A 24005-nucleotide genomic window follows, 5' to 3' on the forward strand; every position below is an offset into this window, starting at 1 on the left:
TTGTTTCGTCTGCTTCTAATTCATGGTTTGAGTGGAGAATTACTCCGAAATTCCATTTTTAAGATTAATTTTCTTTATATTTGTCCTCCATCATCCATAAAATGCCACAAAAAAACCTCCTAAAACACCATCTTTACCAGAGTGGATCTGACTGATCAGGGCTCCAGACTGCGAGCAATTGGTCGCATTTTGCGACCAAAATTTGAGAGTGTGCGACTGAATTTTACATCCAGTCGCACATGCGCGACCAGTAAATTTGCTTCCCCCACCCTTCGTATTTTTTATACATTAAACGTGGAAGGGGAACGTCAATGATCAATGAAATAATTAATGAGACGCAAGCGCACACGGACGCAGGCAGACACACACACTCGCGCACATACTCATGAAACGCGAGCACGTACACTCTCGCGTGATGCCTGTGTGCGAGGCGGCCACTGCGTGTGAGAAGAATAGGGAAAGCCACTCTGTGAGTGGCTAAAATGCGTGTAGGGGGAGGGGCCTAGAGATAATCGAGTGCGCGTAAACATCTGTGGGAAGGAAACTGAGACAAATATCACAACCTGATATGTGCGTCTGAGCTATGGGTAAGCGAACTATTGATTCGTTCTTCCGACCTGCGGCTAGTGTACCAGTGCCAGAGTGTACAGCAGGGGTCTCAAACTCGCGGCCCGCAGGCTATTTGCGGCCCCCAAGATGATATTTTGCGGTCCCCGCCTTAATATGAAGGTTTAATGTAACTGCAGCCCGCCAGTTTGTATGAATGACACTTTTTCATCGTCGTGCACGGAGCTGACCAACCAATCACAGTGGGGTAAATGACTCTTGGGGGCGGGACAATGACAGGGCTTGAAAGCAGGAAACCTGACAGCTCCCTCCCCGGACCACATTTAAGGAGTTCCTTACTTTCCTTTAGAATGTATTTATTCGCTCGTAATTTTCTAAATACATGCAGTCCGTGCTGAACTTTTCTCTGGGCCGCACAGACCCGGAGGAAGGTTTGGGTTTTGGTTACGGTTACGGCGGCGCATCAAAGCGTTTATGCCGTTACGGCAGCACACCGCTCCCGCGGGAGTCGGGTCAGCTGAGGAGAATAAATGTCCCTCACCTACATGCGTGACAGCTAACGGGGCTTGAACTTTAAATACGTGCGAGCAAAAACAACATTAGTTTTAGACACACTGAAAATACGTGGGGAAAATGCAACGATCGACGCGTTTGAGATGAACCAGCGGCTCGCCTAGATCGTTGGGGAGACCGGGGGGGGGGGGGGGGGGGGGCGAATCTGCAGCAAGACTGAAGGAGGACAGGGAATTGTCCTTAACATTCAATTTAGTTTTAATATTCTTCTCCCCCTTAGTATGATCTGTGTTATTATATATTTTATGATTATTTTAATGTTTTGTGATGGATGTAGCCTTTTTTTAATGAATTGGTATTTTAAATTATTTTAATTAATCACTCCACTACAAAAACCATCAGGAGACATGTCCCATAATGCATTGTTTTGTAGTCTGTAGGGCAGCTTTCAGTCAGTTCAGTTTCCAGCTGTGTCCGGGTAGGTTTGCCCCTTGCCCCACCCCTTTCTCGATTGACAGTTGATGTTGGAGCAAAAACAAAAATATATGTCACACACCAGGTGATCTGTGCAGCGTTGAGTTCACCTGGGTGATCTCAAACACGCTTATTGTGCATCTTGGCTGCACCTATTTGGTGTCACAAAGATAAATTTGTACTGTCATGACAGTGATGCTTTTGTTTTGTTGCATCTTCAAAAGTGCAGAATAAAATGTGACACTGAATTTGAAACAGCACATTGTAATTTCTGCATCTATTATTAAAGTATTTATTAGTAATACAGTGGAAATTAGTAGATTTGGTTAGAATGTTGATTTACGGTATGCGCCCCTAAATTTTCTGGTTGCGCCCCTAAAATTTTCAGTTAGGGGCCACTGTGCTCCTAGTGAAAAAAGTTAGTCTGGAGCCCTGCTGATGAAGAAACGTTTGGACAGAGACAAAGGAAGGGGATGGCGCTAAGATGGAAGTAGAAGGAATGTTTCCCATATCTTGGCATGATGAGTGAATCTCTGATCCTTTAAAGGATTTTTGTTAGTGATAGCGTCGCATACAGTACTTCTCATGTTCTTAGGGAGATTTGCCTTTCATACTCCCACCTTGCTCCCGACTGCCCCTCCTCTCACGCGTTGCCTCTCTAATCTGCCGCATACTTTCCATCTTCCACACACACTTACTCAGACGCCTTTGCTTGCCGGGCCTCAGTGGGCTTTGGGTTCTGTCCTGGAAAATGTTTATCGTGCTTCAAAGAGTTAAATCCTCCCCTTCTGTCTTTGTATGAACTGCTCCTCACCACCGCTCCCTCTCTTATTGGGACATTCAGCCTTTTGGGTCAGCATAATATTCTCCTGCCATAATAGCAAAGCCCACTCCTTCTCTGAATGTCTTTGTCTTTTCTTCTCTCCCACCTTCCTTTTTTTTTGTTAGAAGCTTCTTCTGTATCCATTTACATTAACAAAACATTGCTGCCTGCATTGAAAAACAACATAAAAACCCCTTTGTGAAAGTGAGTTCCATATGCACTGCATACAGCGTGTGTGTACATCAGTCTGATGCTGTGTTATCTCTAAAATAGGGAAAGTAATCTAAGTTATTTAAACATGAAATGAAGTTTAATTTTGTTGATTGAATTAGTCAGGAAATTGTTTCAAACGTGGCATAAAATGTAGCTAAAATTTAACATCTTTGTCGAATTAAAACATGAGTTTTATTTTGAAATTCTGGAAAACGGCACTAATACATTTTGCACATTATTTTCTTGATACTCACCTGCTATAGGCACAACTGTACAATTGAAGGTAGTCTAAATTGGTATAAAAATTCACTGAAAGTATTAAGCTGTTAAAAAAAAGTATAATTTTACAAAATTCCTTTTTATTAAGGTCACAGTAAACGGTGGAGTCATTCTAAGGTGCATTATGAATTCAGAGGGGCTCTGATGTTTCGGGCCTCTTCTTCATTTTTAATAAGCTTGCCTGCTGGCAGAGCTGCCGTATCTGATTGCATCAGCTTGTTAGTGTCTTTCTTCTCACAATAGACTTTACTTTGTGCCTCAATTTAGTTTGATTTTTTAATAAAGCACTCGTTACTCATCATTTAAGTGGGCTGATGCACCCTGCAGCGCTGGAAAAGTTCAAGAACTGGACCGCGTCCAGCAGAATGCTAGACCGTCTCTGCTTACAGGGCCTTCGATAAGCCAACCGCAGCAGCCGGACCAAAGGCTGAGCAGTGGATTGACAAACTGAAGCCTGAAAGCTAGGGTTAAACCAATTTGGGCTTTCCTCTGTCCAGCTGACTTGTAGCAATGCCAGGGTCACAGGAGAATTGGGTTGATGGCAGCAGACTTGGGGTGCAGAAATAGAAAACTCCTGTCACTATTTTGTTCTGAAACCTCAGCCTGGAGTTTAAATCCCTAACTTTGATGGTCATTGTGTCCATGGATAAGACGCATAACATCCCCATAAACTGAATAAAACTTTTAATTTGGTTTAAACTTAGATATCTGCAAAAATATTACAAAAAGAGTCTTTGTGTTATTAGACTTCTGCATCAAATGGAGATCATAGATGTACTCTAATCTGTGTCTAAACTGTGTCCCACTCAATGCATGTTGTAGTAATCAATACTATTGGTACATTTGTATTCTTACACAACTTTTGTGTTTAATTCTCTCACTTTTCTGTTCTTCATTTACTAACAATCTCCATATAGCATTCAGGATGCAGGATAGTAGATTTGTCAAGCTAGTTTATGCCTTCCAGATGCAGCTTGAAAGCAGAAGTTGTGACAGAATCTGTGCAGGAAGCTCATCTATGATCCAACGCTGCACGTTCTGCAACAATATCCAGTATGCAGCCGTTTAGGATATGAGTCTGATGCATATTTTACTGACGATTCATAAACTCCTGTAGATAAAAGGAGAGAGGTCACTTCACAGCAGGAATACTGGAGATTATTTATGCTCAGAATAAAAAGTCTGACTTTACATCCTTTAATATTAGAGTGCTCCATCTACAGAATAGGAGAGACAGCATAGCAAAGAGACCTGTCCTGCTGGCAAACCTTTTGCGACACTCTGGCATACTGGCTGGTGCAATTGAAGCCCTCAAACGTGAACTGTCGTGACCTCACCTGTGCTTCTCAACGAAAAACATACCATAATGCAGTGCAAAGATTTTTATGTTTTTATATCTTTTTTCATTCATCTCCTAAACCCGCTTTTGTCCCTTTCGGGGTCACAGGGCTGCCGGAGCCTTTCCCGGCCATTGGTAGGCGAAGGCAGGGGACATCCTAGACAGGTCGCCAGTCTGTTGCAGGATCACACACTCGCATTCACAGGGACAATTTAGAATAATTATCTAACTTGTGAAGCTTGTTTTTGGACGATGGGAGGAAGCCGGAGTCCCATGAGAAAACCCATGCATGCACTGGAAGAACATGCAAACTCCACACAGAAAGGTCCCCCTTTGGTGTTAGGGGGCCTTGTTTCTGTTAGACAAGAGCGCTAACCACAGCGCCATCGTAAAGCTGTTTTTATAGCTGCTTCCCTATTTATGAAGTGGATTAAAAAAATAGATTATTTAACTTTAAACATGACCTTCTATGTTTTTGTTTTGACTTTTCAAACAGTTTTTTTGGCTTTTCTGTTCAAATCAAAACAGCACTTTAAAACTCCCAAGTTGTCATAAATAGAAAACAAAGCAATAATTATCAAACAGATCTTTTAAACCAGACTAAATAAGTTTATTTGTGATGCAAAATCTTATTCTTGAGCTTAGGAGCCGAGGGAACCACTTGAAACCAGCTTCCAGTGGTCACTCAAGGAACTGCAACTCTTTAATATTTTAGGTTTTTGTCTAACTTTAGAGCAGAATGATCTTGCTCTACCTATAACTGACCATCTGAAATGTGATTTAAATCTAAATGTAGGCCTTTTTATATAATTAATTAAATTATGGTAATTTTTTAAAGCCTATTTCAACAACAATTGGAGTGTTTTGAGTTGTTAAGCAACTGGAACAAACATAGAGATACAAAGAACATATGCAGTCTGTCCTCTAAAAACTTCATCTCCTTTGTGCTTAAGCTATTATGATGAAACTTGCCGAAAGAAAGATGATTAAAAACGGGAAGTGATAATTAGGAAGTGACAAGCGAGCTCTCTGGAGACTAGGAAGCTCACCACATTGTGTGTCAGACAGAGAGGGGCCATATATGAGCTGTAGAGGGGTATAGATGTTGGTGGAAGAACGGGACGGTGTCTGAACAGGAATGACCGTGTAAGAAGACGCCAAAGAATGCATGAAAGATCCTTTTATTAAATGAAAAAGGGCCTTCTCTTTTCAGTCACCGTGACCTTTGTGTCTGAGCAGAGGACACACACCCACGCCATCGCACCTGCTGAGACTGATGTTCTGCTGGCAGCAGACAGCTCACAGCTTCACAGCAAAAATGTCATAACGGCATCTGTGAACGCTCTCACACCCCCTCCACCGCTTTAAATTTAATCTATCCTCACATTTATTGAACACTGGAGTTGAGGCAGCCTAATGAGACAACTGGAAAAGAGATTTGATTGGCTAAGATTATGCAAACTCATAATTCAAACCATGATTTCTACGGGGGGAAAAAAAATCCATCTTTCTATAAATATGAGAGGCATAATCATCTGTGCACTCGTGATTCGTTTGTTTTCACATTACATCTTGAATGTTATTAAAGGGTCATTTAATCCTTCACAGAGTCATTGTGAAATCAGCGTAATTATCACTTTCACACTTCTGGACAAAAGAAGAGAACATTAGGGAGTTGGCAACATCTGTGTTTTCACAGTTTAAGAGTTTGGAGCTGGATGAGCTTTTTTTGGAAGACTGTGTGTGTCTGCCTGCTGACCAGTGGGTGTTTCCTGAAGGTGACATTAAACACTATAAACTACAGGAAGCTGCCAGCAACCAGAGCTTATTTTATGGTATTTATTTGCAGTAAAGAGCCTTAAATAACGTCTGCTTCTGCTCTTATGTCTCACCATAATGCCTGGAGACTTTTGTGATAAAACCACACTAACCTTCTCATTTGCTGTTGTCAGATTGGGCAGTTTACACCACAACTTTTCTACTTACTGGGTTGATGCAGATCCATTGGGGAGAAGTCTCGGAGGAAACAGGCTTTGGCTCCGACTTGTGCGTCTCCAAATGTTTGTCATAAGTGACACAGAATTTTGTGTGAGGAGATGAATGTGTAAATACAGACAGAATAGGAAGTCTGCTCTGCGAAGAGTCGGAGGTAAATAAAAACTGTTTTCTATTTGCAATGAGAGAGCGTAGCTGCTTGTTCTTCAGTGTGGAAGTGCTGTTCTGACGCTCCCAAATAGATCAGAGAAATGCAGCAGATAACTATGGTGATTGTTGCCTTCTTTTCCACTCGTCCTTGCCTTTATTTTGTGTTTTTCCATTTTCATGTTTAAACTGCTACCTGTCAGTTAATTTGTTGTGTTTGTGCAGAGCCGGCTTATCATCTTTTGAGATATTTTCAAAGCATTCCCAGTGGTCTTTTATGTACAATTATGCTGTTTTGGCCCAAAAAAAAAAACACTCTAGGACGTAGTTTCTGCAGAGTGGCAGTAGTTCATCGGAATTTTGCCTCTTATTTGTGGGCGGAATCATTGGCATGGAATAAGGCTGCCCTGATCATCCCGTAGTTAACAATCTCTCGCTTTAGTTTACAACCCCTCACACCCCCCAAGCCAACATTAGCAGTGCAATAAAAATGGCGAGTAAATGTCGGAGCTGTCCAGCCGTACAGGTTTGATCCAGATGTCAGCTCAGATGAGGAAAACAAAGACATACATGGATCTGTTTGTCTGCAAGTGGATGCATCAGAATTGAGCGGAGCAGGAAGCTTGTGGCCCGCCGACTGCTACAAGCTTTTTCCAATCGTATCTTTTTGTCTGCTCCTGATTCATGACATTTTTTTGTTTAACCTTTATTTAACCTGAAAGTCATGGAGACCTGGGCCAACAGTAGGAAAAAAGAAATACACAAACACAATTCTAAGCTTAAATGTTATGAGAAAAAGGCCACAAGAACATGGTAAAAACACCAAAAACACAACTTTCAATGGAGCAGGTCTTTACCAGTCTTAAACTGACATGTATTAGGAGTGTTGTGGCTCAAACCTTCACCTCAGACTCTTTTCGGTGGCCTGGTCTCACTGCCTGCAGCCTTCCTTGATTCTTTTCTCTCAGCATGAGCAGATCAAGCAGCAGGTTGGTAATAACATCAAATCCTCTATTGTTAGTGTTCTGGGTTGCCTAAAGGGGGAGTCATGACCGTTTTGTGGCTCCCAGACAGAATCAAGCCAAAATAGTTCTGTTTGTACAAACAGAAAGAGGCCCGTTTTGGTGTAGTTTCTACGACGGAGCAACAAAAAACATTTTTTTGCTCCAGGTTGTTGCTCCAAATGTATGTCTAATGCTTGTTGCGTTTCCTCTCAGTGGACTTTGATACAGTCTGAAAGGCAGCAATGTGTGGGTTCAGGTGCTCAAAGAGCAGCAGACGAGCCGGTCAATCATAGCTGTCACATGGCAGACAGCAGCGTCTCTCAATAACCTTTAAATCTGAATCTAAAGTAGTTATTTTCAAAATGAGCACAAACAACAGAGTCTAAATTCAGCAAAAGTTTGCCAAAGTTGTGTACTTTGTCTCTGTGTAGCCCTCAGAAAAACTGGTGACCTTCCAAAGGCAGTATTTTGTCTTTTGCCTGATAACTGCTGAGATGGGATTCGACAGCTTCCAACCACTGACCCTGAACAGGAGACAGCGGCTGTAGACGTTAAACAGATGGATGGGTGCCTCACTGAAAGTAGACCCCTTAGAAATTTAGAGTTAGAACTAAGTTTACCTTTTTAAAGTATTTCTAAAGATACTGCTTACTGCTACCAAAAAATCACAGCTGATAAAACATTTCATCTGTCACAGTCTAATCATTTAGTCATTTAGAAAAACTTCAATCAGAAAATGCTGGGGTACGTTTTTGTGTGGCCGGAAAAACCTGATTGTTGTTTCACTCGTGTCCCCTTCATGGAATTGGTCTCCAAACCTCAGCTGTTTGCTTGAATTCCTTCCCTCCTGAGAAAGTCCTCATCTGTGATGCTTAAGAACTTTGTGTTTGAGTGGATTTAGGCAATTGAAGACCCACGCTGATGAAAACCGTGTTGTTTTTATGGGTGTGTTTTTTGAGGCATTTTTCAGATGATGGAGGACAATTATCAAGAAAATTGAGCTTAAAATTGTGTTTCTGAGTATTTCTATATTTAAGTTGTGCATCAAATGCAGAAGAAAAAATGTTGTTTGCAAAAAGAACATATTTGATATGTAGAAAATACACAGAGTGGGCCACAAGCTCCCTAAGTGCTACAGTGGGCGGCCCACAAGCTCCCTGCTGCATTCTGATGCATCCACTTGCAGACAAACAGAGCCATTTACGTCTTTGTTTTCCTCGTCTGAGCTGGAATCTAGTTTAAAACGAAATGGCTAAATAGATCTGATACTGCTCTCCATTTTTGTTGCACCGCTAATATTGGCTTGGGAGTTCGAGGGGTTGTAAGCTAGTGGGACAACATGTAAACAGAGAGCTCTCAGCAACGGGTAAGGGAAGGTCGCCCACAAATTCAAGGCAAATTTCCAAAGAATGACTGAAAACTAGAAAACGAAGATTTTTTTAAATGTTGACTAAAAATTGCATATTTATGATTAGAGGAGCACTGGAAACACTTTTACAATAGATCAAAAGATGATAGGAGCTGGTTTTAAAGAAAACGCTAAGCAGATATAAATATAAAGATATATATTTATATATATATATTTATGTAAAAATTGTCCTTTGCCATTCCCCCGATCTTTACCAGCATCTTTGAATTTTCCTCTCAGTGTGTCTGGAAACCTCCCCACTGATCCACTTCTCTTCTCACTCTTACTCAACAGCAGCACTCGACCACAAGAACAAAGAAGTGGAGAGTGAGAATGTGAATGGCCGTGTTAGAAAATGGGATTGCGGAACACGGGTGTAGGCATGTTTTCTATCCGTGTACGGGTAACAAACAGTGAGTCAGGACGCCTGCGTGTGCTGCATCCTGGGTCAGTGACATTTGCTCAGCGATGGAGCAGGGCAGCGGATCGCTCACTCGGTTTGTCTCTCAGCAGTCCTCTAAGTTTCACTGAGGAATTAACAGCAATTACCCTGCTGGCTTTGCCAAGTGCCCATTTGCTTTGGAGCAACACACGGATGCAAACAGACACTCAAGACCATTCCCTACTGGAAAGCGAGTACCACTTGAGTTGTGGCTCAGCCTCTTCAGTTTTTGTCTGCGGCACAGAGGGGGACATCATACAGGGCCAAAAGTTTGTGGACATTTCTGTGTGTGCTTTAGAAGCTGCTTTAATTGTATCCCTTTTGAATAAGAATACACATTTTAAAGACCCACTCCAGTCATGTTTTGGTCTATTGTTAAAGCGTTCCCAGTGGTCTTTTAATTAGGATTATGCTGTTTTTAGCCAAAATTAAATTTAAAAAAAAGTCTTTTTAGTTTCTGCAGGTTTTTTTTAGAAAATCTCCTCTAAGTTGCAGGCGGGGCCCATGTCCTGGAGCAGCCACGCCCCCCCCTTCCCATCAACCATAACTGAGAACTGCTGTCCTGCCAGCTTATAGTCCAACACACCTTACATTACTGGTGCAACAAAATTATTGATGCTTTCCAGCTGTACAGTTTTCAGCCAGATGCCAGCTCAGACAAGGAAAAGTAGATTTCGTATACTTCCATTGTTCTTTACTACTATCTTACGAAAGCCGCTGGTCTGCTTCTGATTCACAGCAATTTCAAATGCTATTTTAATTTTCTTTATTTCCCCCATCATCAGAAAAAAATGCTACAATAACATGTTTAAAAAAAACTCAAAAACACCATTTCCTTGGAGTGTGTCTTTAAAGACAGAAATGCTGCTTTGATTTACCTGGTTCTACCTAGATATTGTTTGTAATGGTGCCAGTTAGTCATCTCTATCATCCTAAATGCTGAGCATTTGTAACCATGGCAACATCCAAAAGCTATCTGGGATCTCCTCCATCAGCATAGATGCATCTGCTCTTTTCTGATATTGAGAAAACACCAGCTCACACCAACATTTGACAAAAAACAAATCCAAAAATTTAAGAAATTCATATTTGTTTTTCTTTAGAATGGAAAGAAGGATACTGAAAAAAACTGCATGCTTTATGAGTTATGTAATCAAATCACTCGTCTTTTTTGGCTCATGTCAAATTTCTCCTTCGCTGCCGTGCCCTCATGTCTCTCACTCTTCCATAATGTGTGACTCGACTTAAAAAGCCAACTTGAGGGATGACAGCCGTCACTTCTTTCAAAAGGCTGAAAAGGTGAAAAGCAGGAAAAGATTGAGATGAAAGAAAAAGTTGAGGATTCGGTAAAAAGAAAAAAAAGGGTTTTTACAAAACTTGCAAAGGACTGACGGCATCTGTGTTGGTGATACAAGCACACATGATGGTGAATATATTTATCTAAAAATGTGAGACATTGCATGACTCACAGGTGAACAACGCAGCCTCTCAGTTCTGAGTTACTTTCAGGGTTTGAAAATGTCATCATAAACCAAAAAAACCTTTCAAATGTCATCTGTTTCATAAACTTATTTTTATCTTGAGTGTTTATGAGTTTTTCTTTTATTCAGCTCTCCAAATTTAAAAGGGATATTAAAAAGGCCTTCATGTTATTACTTTTCAAATCTATTTAAAAAAAGAAAAGAACATAAGATAATGCTAGTACTAAAATAGGATTTTAGTTTTTCTGTTTTTTTTCCTTCTTTACTCCAAATTCCCTTGAAGTTTCTGTGACAAAAGTAAAAATAACAAGACTTCGCTTCCAGTTTCCACCTTCAGTCTCTCAAATGGTTTTAGGTAATGAGCCATCTGGCAAGTCAGGTTAAATAAACCCCATGAAAGGACCAAAACTGTCAGAGTGCCAGGCATTTTATTTTATTTTATTCTTTTCAGTGTACTTTTGCGGTAAAATGTATTCAGATCTACAAGCTGATTGTCTCTTGAAAGGCATCATCAATGTAAATTTAAATGAATAAATTTCTGTCTAAACTGCAGGAACAAGCATGAAACGTAGCAGGTGCTTTTCTGTTTTCCTTAAAACTGACCTGGTGCATTTTTGCTCTGTTTTTATTTTATTTTATATGATGTCGTCCTGTTTAACCATGAGCTACTCTATTAGCTATTTTAGAGCTTTGAATTCCAACCCCTTTTGTACTGAAGTAATTATGATCATTTTTTAACAAACTTAGGTAAAATTAGTTACTGCATCACCCAGAAGTGCCAAATGCAGAGATGGAACAGGAGAATGTCATCTCATTCTTTTCTTAGCTAATCCCTTACAGATTGAGGTCAGCTGGTTTTCTAGAGGATCTACAGATGCAGATTGGCTGATGTCTGTCTGCTTATTCTGGTCTGCATGTGGGGATCTGACTGGGATGAATTCCCAGTAGCCTGTGAGACGAAGTGGGCCTCAGGTGACGAGGCGGGAATTCGTTGGTTTTTTTCCCTCCATAGGTGCATTTGCAGAGCCGGAACATGACTCACTTTTAGAACTGGGTTGGTGTTGGTGGGTGCGGTTGTTATAGTAACTCCTGACTGTTCTCAAAGGACCCCTTGGCATCACGTGGGAGGGTTGCTATGGCAACAGAAGGTTGTAGCGTTGGTGTGCTCTTGTGGTAAAAGTAACTTTTGTCTGTTGGCGTCACTCACTTGTTGTAGAAGGAAGACGGTGCAGTTGAATAGCAGCTCAGGAGGAGAACAAGCTGGACTGAAACGGAGCACAGAGGCTGCAGAGGTTGTTGGATGACATCGTTTTGTTAAGGCAGTGCTGTAAAAGCAAAGGTTGTTGGGTGTGAACTACTTTTAAAATCAATTAAAAAAAATAAGAAATGACTATAAAGGAGATGAAACAGGCTAAATGTATTTGGGATATATTGTAGATTCACTTACACACTGCACAAACGACAGATTTTTTTTTTTTATTCGTTTATAGAATGCAACCATTGTTTAATTTGATCTAAAAGATAATACATTTTAGCATAATCGGTTTCTTTTTATTGCAACAAGCGTTCTGTCATACAGTGTTCTGATGGTTTGTGATGAGAGGCCTTCTCTGCACCACACATCCATCCCCTTTGTTATTAATATTTCTAAATGGTCAACCTTTTATATAATGTGTGCGCGTCTTTTCTCTGAATCCCTAATCTACTCAGACCAGGCTTAAATCATGAGTCGCCACAATGACACTTGGTTGCTTGAAGTGACCTATTTGCTCCTTATCAACCAATTCCCTTTCGGCCCTATTGGCACAACACTGCCCATATTTTGGCTTTTCTGCCAAATAAACCTGTTTGCTATTGTTTCAGAGGAGCTGTCGGTCGATGCTGAAATGAAACTGCCAGTCTCTGACAGGTTTGTCGTTTTGGCACCCAACCCAAGGAAAGCAGCAGAAACACCAACAAATGACACGTTTTAACACTTGATTCTAAAATGTAGTCTCTATTTACAGGTATATATTGAAAGTATTCCGTACACCAGATGTTAGATGAGTATTATTTACCACCAACATGCACGGTTAGCAGATGGTACTGTCTTTGGCTCGATTCTGTTGTATGTATTTCTAAACTCTGCTATATTTTGTGAAATTGTTTCTTTTTCTTGCTGCCCAAAGCCTCGTTTTGTCGTTCTTTCATCTTTAGTTAAGAGCAGTTATTAAATGGAGAAATGTATTGTTACAGTCTGTCATCACTTTTTCCAAAATGGTTAACAACCATGTATTGTATTTGACAAGCCTTCAAGTGCAGCTTTAGCACTTTATTTTTTTTTTTGTCGAAGTAACAGAGAAGAATCCTTTTTTTTTTTGCAGCTCACATGCTGTCCTTAAGGAAGTGTCCCACACAGCCCTCTATTTAAAAACACACATCACACTGGTTGCCTTAAACAACCCAAAAAGACCTTTAGAAAAGAAAATGTTCTCTTTATTTATGTGTTTAGACTGCATAGAAACATTCTGAGCTGTTATCACACATCAGTGCATCAATAAATCAATGTTAATCTGCTGAAAATGCAAAAAAAACTAAAAAAAAAAACTAAAAAAACAAGGCTTATGCAAAGGAGATTTGCTTCTGAAAGTCTTTATCTGAGGAGCATTTAAGTTGGACTCAATTACTTTTTCATTTAGTGCCACTCGTCTTAATGTTGTTTCTCCCTGCGATGTTAAACCATTAAACCTGAGGCGCCATTTAGACAAAGAAACTGTAATTTACATGTGTTGCCTCGAGTCCTAGTAGATTAAACATCAGCAACTGCATATTAACTTCACCGTCATTTTCCTTTGCCTGAATTTTATCTTTATTTTGTTACAAATGCGATACTAGTATTTCTGATTATTTGGATGTTGTTTTGAATCTTAAAATGAAAAAAAAAGACCTTTCTTTTTTAGAAAAAGAGTCTTTTTTTCCCCCCAAACCCTTTGCTGCTTAAAGGATTTTCATTGCTGGTTCTGGCACTTCATAGTAACCGTGACAACTGGATAGTTGTTTACGCATCACAGCAGCTGATTGAGACCTCCTAAGCCCAAGATAAGACAACGTAAGACCGCAAAGCCAGAGGGGTTGAAGGGGAATTTTAAATGATGTTGAGAAGTGGACACCAAGGAGTCGGGACGCTCTTCTTTGCGGCCTGCAGTGGTTTAGTGTGTGAGATTTAAGACTTTGTTGGGTTTAGATGAAGACTAGATGACTTAACTCTGACAAATGACTGTATAAGAGCATCTGTGCATTTCAGTTATGGGATTTTTTTAAAAGTTTAATGATGCCATTAGCATTAAAAAAAGCCCTTTGTTTATAATTTCTTGTTTTCCGTGGTGCACTTTTTATTTCTTTCATTTATTATTTGGTTTTATAGGAAATTTGTGTTTTAAGTTATGAATGATGGACTGACTTTTAAAAAAATGTTGTTCTAGCAGTGACCGTGAAAAATAGATGTATCTCATCTATCTTTCCTTTACTTGCATGATGACAGTCGTTGCTGTTTCGTGTTGGATAGAATCAGCTGAATTCCATCAAATCATCAGCTCTCGCAGGATATTCACACACTGCAAAAACAGCCCCCTTTAGAAAAGAGTCAAAAATTCTTACCCCATTGGTAGATTTTCTTCAAATAAGCAAAAATAAATCAGCCAGAAAGGAAAGAAAAATGATCTTACCAAGAATTTGTATTTTAAGAAAACAATCTAGTCGTTTTCTCAAACTAGGATTATTTGTGCCTAAAAACTTTCTTGATAACTTTTGAAAAAAAGGGCAGATCACACCTCCTGGGTTTCTTAGGAGCTCAACATCTTCACAAAACAGTTCTGTAAAAATGTACCGGTACTTTTCAAAACAAGTTCATGAATATAGAATATATAATATTTAAAAAAAATCTTTGATATTGAAAAAATCCGCCACTAGACCTAACAGAGTTTGTCTTGGTAAGATCTATTGAAATAAGTTGGGATTTTTTGCCATTTAAATCAACTTAAAATCTTGAAATTAGTGATAAACACTCATATTTGGGCTTTTTTGCTATAGAAACTGGAAAAAGTATTTCTTAAAACAAGTGTTTTTTGCTAAAAAAATAAATAAATAGAATAAATTATCTTCATAGCCGGTATGTTAATGTTTCCGCCAAATTTAAGCAATAAAACAATCCAACATTATTTATGTTTAGACAATGATCCTCTTAAAGTGAGACCAGAATTACACATTTTATACGTAAATGTATGTTTATTTTCAAACTTCTATCTTGCTGTGGTTAAGCGCACCTTCCCTGTTTTTAGTCGAATAAAACATTCCAGTTTCCTTAACCCTTCCTTGTGCTATCCTAGGCATTTTAACGTTGGGAGTTGGGTCATCTAGACCCACTAGACAGTGCTCTGAACTTTTTTTCTTCAATGATTTGTGATCTTCACTGGTGTCCATGGATTACATGAAATCTTTCCACCTTTATCCACCTTTGTCATGGTAGGGAGAACACGTCAATGTAAGGGTGGGGTCATCTAAGATAGCACAAGGGTTAAATTGAGCTTGTCTGTTTCTAGAAATAAGACCTTTGACTTTTCACAACTTCTGCACCAAAAATGATGTATAGTAAATAAAAACTAGTTTCAGTAGCACTTTTGTTTAAAATAGGATGTTAAAGATCAAATGGCTTTTGATATTTAGGATGCATTTAGATCTCACTGAAAAGTTGCTTTTTAGTTAGTTTTGTTCTAAATCAAGTTTTATTCAAACCAACAGCTAGACACAAATACGTGGAGAGATTTTGCAGGGTATCTGATAAATAAAATAAACATTCACATCCTTAGTCAGTGTTTTTTTTTTTTACTTCTTAATGCAGTTCCCTCTGACATCCTAACCTTAAGTAGCTTCTTAATCTTAAACCCAGTGGAGGCATAAGCATATTGCACAGTGACAAAGTACATGTCCAAAAATACTTCTTCAGATGACACGTTCATTTAAAAAAAACCTGTTTATTTCAGTCTCTTTGCTGCGTTCTTCTTGCTGTCGTCTGAAATGATCACATCTTGATGTCTCTTCTCCTTCCCTGCACCTGACTGTCCCTCCCCTCCCTCTCATTTAGTCGGCTCTCAACCATCTGGTGTGAATTCTCTCCTTCCTTCTCTGGAGAACTTTAAATAGAACTGCTCCGAATCTGTTGTGATTCGGCGTGAGATATTAAAAGGAATTAATTCGAGACATTGGATGGATCTGTGTTTTATTATTTCTTAAGCCAAGCCATGAGGGATCAGAGCCTCCTTCTCTGCCGTGTTAGATTTAAAACGTGACATGTGAAATTCAAATATGGAAGAGGAAATGGAGGGCAGTCACCCTGGAACAGAATCTGGCTGCACTCGCACCTTTTCCTGGGAGAAAATGAGATTAGCAGCCTCTCACCGCATTAACACTGATAACTTCCAACTCACCATTGTAGTAAAACCCAAATGGATTTGCACTGATCACCTGCACACATCATGGCGGTTCGTTTTGATGAATGTATCTGAAGCACAACGTTTTAAGATTTTAATAAATTGGATTCCAGTTGGTGAATGCCCACCTTAGTTGGCTTGCTCATTTTCTTTTCCTGCTTTTTGTCTTCTCTTTTTCAGTCATCGCTGACTCTCTGACAGTAACCGCTCCAGCCCAGACTCTTTCCAAAATCGAGGGGGACACATTACAGCTCACCTGCGAGGTTTCCCGGACCACCGAGCAGCACACTCACTTGTCGGTGGGTTGGTATCTGAGGTCTCCAGAGGACGCGGCAGCTCCGCCCCAGGAGCTGGTCACCCTGTCTAGGGACTTTGTTCTTCGCTCTGGAGGACCCTATCGGCAGAGGATGGCGGCGGGGGACCTCAGGCTGGATAAAACCAGCGCCACAGCCTACAGGCTGACCATCCACAAGCTGCAGCCCATAGACCAGGGACTGCTCTACTGTCAGGCAGCCGAGTGGATTCAAGACCCGGACGGAAGCTGGTTCGCCATGACCCGCAAACAGAGCGAAAAGACCCAGCTGCGCATCCAGCCCACTGGTGAGTGATTGCACGGCTTTAATCAGAAACACTTCAGACGAGCTAGAAAATTTTAGGAAAGAAATGAGTCTGTATTTCACAACACAATCATCATCACAAAAGTGGGACAGGACAAAACAGTGCTTTTAATTGTGTAAAAAAGGAAATTATAGTAATGACATACAACATGTATTTATAATCAAGAATAAGAACAAATGCAGTGTCCCACAAAGAGGAGCTGTGATTTGTCAGCTTAATGACAGAAATCAGTTAGATTTGAAAACAACAACCTCTCTCAAAGAAAAAGCAAGGCAGTTAGATAAACAAACAATAAAGGAGCACAAAGGAAATGAGATATTTTAAGTTCACATTTTCTGTCAATAAATGGTCATTTGTCTTATAATAAATTATTTCATGTTGTTTTCTAATATTTCTACATCCTCAACTTCTAACATCTATCTATCTAGTATGGTGTTTGTCATAAACCTATTTTTGTTGGCAGACGATGCATGATGTGGACTTTGATTTTCTCAGGTTTGAATGGCATTTTTACATTTTTGGAGATTTTTGAACAGAAAATTTAAAGTCAACTGAAAATTCAACTGAAATTGAGGCTTTATTATGGTCCTTTGATTCTGATTATGCTGTTTTTAGCCATAATCAAAAAAACCTGGATGGTTTTCTGGGCCATAGTTTCTGCAGACCGGCAGTGTTTCATTAGAAATTTTTATCTCTGGGTTATGGGCTGGAGTGTTGGCTCCGAGCAACCCCGCCCGCCCTTCCCCTCCCCATTGATGACCGCTTGGTTCAAGGAGCCCTGCGTAATTTCTACATCACAAATAAACTTTTTTTGTCTGCTGCTGATTCACAACAGTTTGAATAAAGAAATCCTCAGAAATTCGATTTTTAAGCTTATTTATCCTAACACATGTGCTCGACCATCAGAAAAATGCTACAAGGCTTCCGGTGCCTGGCGGGGGCGGTGGGGGGCTCCGTTGGTCGGGGGGTCGGGTCCGGTGCCTGGGTGGGGCGGGCTGGGGCGCTGCGTGGTCCTCTGGGCTTGGGTGTGGGGGTGCGTGGTGGGGGGGTGGGGTGGTGGTCTGGCTTGGCTTGGGGGGGTGGTCCCTTTGCCTGTGCTGGGGGGGGTTGGCGGGGGGCCCTGCTCGGGTGGGGGGGGCCCAGCGGCGCCGGATGGGCTGCCCATCTGCACCTGGGGCTGGGATCGGCCCTTCCCTGGCTCTGGGACGGGACGGGACAACCCTCTCGGGGCCCCCGGTCGCTCTGGGTGTCACCCGCTTCGGCTGCGGGGTCTGGGGTGGGGTGGGGTGGGGGGCTTGTCGGCCCTGTCCTGTGGGGGGGCGTTCTGGGGGGGAGGGGGGGCCCATTATTAGTACGGGTCGGGGGGGCTAGCGGGTCGGGGTCTCCGCTGAGGCAATCAGTGGTTGCCTCGGCCGGTTGGCCTCCTCGGTCCCGTCGAGGCCTGACCAGAGCTCTTCTAGGGCCGGCGTCTGGGGGTGGGGGCCTGGGCTTGCTCCGGGGGGGGGCGACGCTTTCTGGCTCCTCTCTCTCTGTGTGGGGTGGGTGGTGCCGGGCCTGGGGTGTCGGCGCCTCCGGGGGTGGGCCCCTGGGCTGGGTGGCCCTGGCCCCTTTGCTGGGGGTGGGCTGGGGGACGGCTGTTTGACCACCGGGGGACAGTCTACCAGCTGTCCCCAACTTACCCTCTTCCTTATATAACCTCATATTAGGGTGAGGGGGTGGGGGGTCTAGCCTGCGATGCGCCTTGGGGGGGGCTACTTGGGAGTGGCCCCCCTCCTATGGTTGCCGTATGGAGTGGGCCCCCCCTCTTTCGGTTTTATTTGCACCTTAGACATGTAGGGTCCTTGGTAGGGGGGGTGCTTGGACATCACTGCAAGCAAGCAGCAGATGTCCTCCTGGCACCCTACCCGCCAATTTTAACCGCACCTTAGACATTTAGGGCCCCTTGGTGTGGAGGGTGAGGGGACATCACTGTGAGTAATCAGGAGATGTCCCCTTAGTGCCCTACTCGCCAATTTTAACTGCACCCCCCTTAGTACACACACCCCTCCCCCTTCAATATATACATTCAAACATAAACACACACACATGCACACAAACACCCTCTCAAACACCCATACACGCACACACATTTTACAAGGAAGGTGGGACCTGGGTCCATCTGTCCCCTACCCCTTCCCTGGTGGGGGGTGCGGGCCCCTTGGCGATGGCGGCCGTGTCCCTTGGGTGCCGGCTCCCTGGGCCCGGCGGTGCTCTCTCCGCGCGGTGGGGGGGTTCATATTACACCTGAGCCGGGGGTGTTCGTGTCCCTGGGGGGTGGGTCCTGGTCCTTGCCCCTGGGCGCTGGGCCCCGCCAAACTTCCAACATGGCCGAGCCTGGTCGGGCCATATTTATAACATCCCTTGTGGGCCGCCCTTTTTTCCCCGGGGTTCCCCCCTCCTGGGCGGGGGGGGCGGGCCCCTGCCTTGCTCCTACCTGGACCAACCGTGGGCCGGGTGGGTGGCTGCCTGGAGTGCGGAGCTGGTCTCCCTTGGGGGGTCCTGGCTCGTACCTGGGGTCGGGGCGGGGGGATGCCCGGAACTCATGGGTGGTGGTGGGGTGCTCGTCTGGGGCTGTGGGCGTCCCTCTCCGGTGGGGCCCTGCGTTGGGCTCTTCCGGCGCGGCGGGGGGCTGCTTTCCTGGCTGGGCTGGGGCGGCGCTCTCTTTCCCTCTGCGCCTCCCTGCTCTCTGGCTCTGGGGGCCTCGCGGCGGTCCTGCTGGCCCTGGCCTGGGTGGCGGTCTTGGTCGCCCGGGGGGCGGTTGTTCCCTGCCTGTTCCCGTGTGGCGTTGGGGGAATTCCGGCTGCCGCTGCTGCTGCGGCGGGGGTATGGGTGTGGGGGTGGCTGGGCGCTCCTCCTCCTTCTTTTCACATTCCACCATCCATTTTAGAAGAACATAAACACTCACCTGAGCACAGGTGTTAGCTCACCTTTGCACTAATAGTTTGCATGATTGAATGAATGAAAGATTTCACACTAGTTGGTTTAAAGGCATAGGTATGCGTTCGTGAACACTATCTGTTTTGTGTGCATGTTGACATGTGGACATTTTTGCGGCTAGCAGGTGTGTTGATAATATTTGAGTGTGTGTGAACAGGCCCCGCCCTTTTTGTACTACATTTGAACCGTACCGTAACGATAAACAACCAGTAAACCTGTCTGCTCTATGCTGCTTCATGGTCTTACCCCCCTTCCCCTCCTATTATCACCCTCCTACCCCCCCCCCTCTCTCTAACGTCCCTCTCTCTTCTTCCCCTCTTTCCTTTTCCGTCCGGTCCAACACCAAAGATTTTCAAACATGATTGAAATTAATAAAGTTTGGCCTCAATTACAAAAGGGGTTTATTCAGACATACCTTTGGTTTGTCTGAAGATGAATAACCCCTCTTGTTAAAATAAAATATGTCCAACACAAGAGGCCCTCAGCTCTCATCTGTTTGCCTAGCTGTTGGACAGGACAAGTTAAAAAAAAAAAAAAAAAAAAAAAAAAAAAACAAATGCTACAAGAACATGTTAAAACACCAAAAAGACCATTTTCACCAGAGTAAGTCGTTATTTGGTTAATGGATGATACAGTTCAGCAGGAATTGAGAATTGAGTGAGTGAGAATGAATACATCCTGCAAGGGAACTCCAAGATCGGACAAGACAATTTCCCGTGTTGCTAATTTCAATTTCAATTCACTTTTATTTAATTAGCTCAATGTCACAACACATTTCTCTCAACGGGCTTAACACCGTAAGTCATGAGTAACCAGGCATCAAACCATCCACCCCACCCCTGTGTCAGAGTGCAAACCTGTGCTCTTTACTTTCTTATCCACAACCATGGAGATGCTTGAAGCCATTATGTAGGAAATAAGAAGGAATGGGAGGTAATTACACGGGTCCACATCCCCTCTGTCCTTTTGACAGCATGTGGGCCCGGTTCCTCTGATTACTGATCAGTATCTTACACTAAGCTCATTAGCTTACTAAACAGGGCTTAACCAAACCTCTGCAGACTTTCGTGTTTGTGTCTGTGCGATGGCCGACATCCAAACGGAGCATGCGTTTGACCCAAGAGAACGATGTCTTCTACAATCCGCTTCCAGATCCAAAAATGCAACAAACGTTTTTTTGCCCTTTTATTACTGCCAACAGGAACTCCAGGCTTGTAAGTTCTAGAGTGCATATCGGAGAAATTGTGTTTGCCGTCAAAATTAACGGAAGAGATGGCATAAAAGGAAGGAAAGACAAGAAGGGGAATGGGGTGGCACCGGGATAAGAAAATAACAGATCGCTGTATGAAAGACGTATGGCAGAAACAGAGTGCCTTTTTAAGATAATGATCTAGTGAGCTGTCAATCTCAGCCCAGACTCGAATAAGTAACAAAAGCTGCCATTTAACTCCTCGCATGCCGTTGAAGCTGTTCTGCAGCTGTGATCACGTCATTTCCACTGTAGTGTGTAACACATCAACAGAGATCCGCTTTGTTTTCAACCAAGATGTGGACCATGAGCTGCTTCCACTTTATTACTAAAGTGGCGTAACAGCAGTTAACATCAAATGGAATCATTTTGGCTTCCTCCATCAGCCGCCGTGGACTGATGGGTACTAGATGTTGCCCCAGATCCGCTTGTGTCGACTGGAGCTGCAACTCCGATATCCTGCAGGTTTTTCAGAAGAATTCCAGCTACTTCAGGGAGAAGACTACAGAAAGAAGAGCTCCCCCCTCAACACCCTTTGTCACTCCTCTGTCTTGCCTGTAATTTATAATTGATGGAACCGTTGTTGCATGACAAAGAGCATAAAGCCGTTGCACCACGGTGGACAGATGTTGGTGTTCAAATTCTGTGTTTGTATTTATTATTTGAAGCTTTTTTTTGGTCCTTTTTAAGCAGAACGTTTGTGTTTAATGCAGAGGGGGGAGGAAAAAAGCTTCTCTATCCTCCTATAAAAGATGGAAGAGGCAGTTCTAACACAAGCTAATCACCTTCAGCCGGTGTCGTAGAATGAAAAGAAACAGACCAAATTTTTGTGCACCTTTTCCTTTCTTTTTATCACCTTCTCTGTTCTTCTCACCTCTCATCTACTCTGTTCCTTTATTCAACATCAACACCCACCTTTTCTCATTGCTGAGTTTATTTTTGGCTTAATCTTTCTTTTAATAAAATTTACCTCAATCACAAAGACACACTCAAATGAAAGTGTTTTTTTTTTTGGGGGGGTGTTTCTAACGTGTTCTTGTGGCATGCTTCTGTTGATAATGGGTACATATAAAGAAAATTTAGATAAAAATTGCATTTCTGATATTCAAATTGTGGTGATTTGTGAGCAGACAAAAAATACAGTTTGAAAAGCTTGTAGAAATTAGATTTGGCGGGCCACAGCTCCTTGCTCCACTCCACTCTGATGCATCCTGTTGCAAGTTGATGTTGGGCTGCACACTTTAGCTGAAAGAATTGTTCCATTTAAAGTCTTTGCATTTGTACTAAAGATCATTCATCAACAGTCACTGAATGTGCGGTTCAGTGGATCCTCTACTATGTGCAGCCATCACAGCTTTTAAATAGGGTGCAACTTTAATCTGGCATTCTCCTTTTTGTCCCAACATCCAATTTACCACCATCACAGATGGTCAACAGCTTCTTTCTTTACCTAAAGACGCACATCTGGATACAGTTTAAAAAATTCAATATTTACCGGATGTCCAGGTGTCGAAAGAGCTCACCACATTACCATAGCTAAAAGATCTTGCTTAGATCTTTCAGAACAAAAATCTGTGTCAGTTTCAGAACACTGTCACGTTTGCCTTTTTATTGCCTCCACACCAGTTTCATTATGGCGCCTCCTGCAGGAGATCTAAGCACTTTTACCACTGAGTTTTCTTTAAAACCCTTGTGCTATCTTAGATGACCCCACCCTTACATTGACATGTTATCCCTACCATGACAAAGGTGGATAAAGGTGGAAAGATTTCATGTAATCCTTACCGCGAAGGGGGGTCTAAGGGCAGGGATGCCAGTATAGCTTAGTCAGTTTGTTAGTTCATTTTAGTATTTTCCTATTGAACTCTTTGTATTCGTGATCCTTTTGAGTTCATGTTTTACTTCGAAGCCCATCGAGACGACTGTTGTTGTGATTTTGGGCTATACAAATAAAATTGAATTGAATTGAATTGAATGGACACCAGTGAAGATCACAAATCATTGAAGAAAAAAGGTTCAGAGCACTGTCTAGTGGGTCTACATGACCCAACTCCCAATGTTAAAGTGCCTAGGATAGCACAAGGGTTACGGAAATCAAATTTCACAATAAAATGCTTTTGCATCCTCACAGACACAGCAAAGCATTTTCATTTCATATAAATATTTGTAGCCTTTTCTTCGCTCAAGTGGAAATCAACTGAATAATGTGTGTAACACTGCAACCTCTTTGTGCTGTGGTCATGCATATATTAGTGACTCGCTGTAAAAGGTGACATTGCTAAGCACAGAAGCAGAAAACAATTAGCATAATTTTATTTAACTATCACTTATTAGATTATAAAGTCCAACAAACAGTTGAACCAAAAAAATAAATTACTGTGTCGAATTTTATGTTTGTTTGCTTTTGCCCAAAGGCATGCGGTTTTTTTTTAATCAGTCGTCCATAACAGGCCACAGCTCTGAATGTCAGCAGCTTCCCGTCAGTCTGTACGGACTCCAGCTTAGCTTTTCACATTTAGAAACGTGTGAACAATTACACCTACCTCCTGCCGAAACAGTTCCCAGCATAACTAGGTCTGCAACAAGGGCGAGCTTTGAACTTTTCCACATGGATGCACTTTCAGGAATCATGTTTACAGTCTTTGTAATTACAGCTCAGGGCTACAAACCCATAGAGATGCAAAGCAGTTGTTTCTGACACTCACTGTGCCTGTCATCTGGAAGCTAATGTAGCACATAAAACTGGACACAGACACACTGCAGAGCATGCACAGGCAAAGAATAATAATAATTAAGCACACAGAATAAAATGCAGTGTTTGCTTTTTTCTGTTTTCTAAGACGGTAGAGCTGGAGAGGAAGAGTCAGACTCTTTCTTAGACAACTGAAGCAAATTTTAATTGGCTGTTTCTTTCATTTCTCTATTAGAGCAGCGACACTAAGACAAGGATGGAGGAAAGATATTGAACTTAACTGAAACTGTATGTTTTCGAGTTTTCTCTTTAAAAAAATT

The 24005-nt window shown here is 42.4% G+C and overlaps 1 protein-coding gene across 1 annotated transcript in view; it reads left to right on the forward strand.

Annotated features, from left to right (window-relative positions):
- The window catches only part of LOC101171453 (immunoglobulin superfamily member 3), a 115570-nt gene that overhangs the window by 50497 nt on the left and 41068 nt on the right, over window positions 1-24005 (forward strand). The window contains exon 3 of the mRNA XM_023950580.1: window positions 16331-16750. Coding sequence (XP_023806348.1) covers window positions 16331-16750 — 420 coding nt within the window. The remainder of the gene's footprint in view (window positions 1-16330; window positions 16751-24005) is intronic.

The sequence above is a fragment of the Oryzias latipes genome, chromosome 21, assembly GCF_002234675.1.
Source record: "Oryzias latipes chromosome 21, ASM223467v1".
NCBI lineage: Eukaryota > Metazoa > Chordata > Actinopteri > Beloniformes > Adrianichthyidae > Oryzias > Oryzias latipes.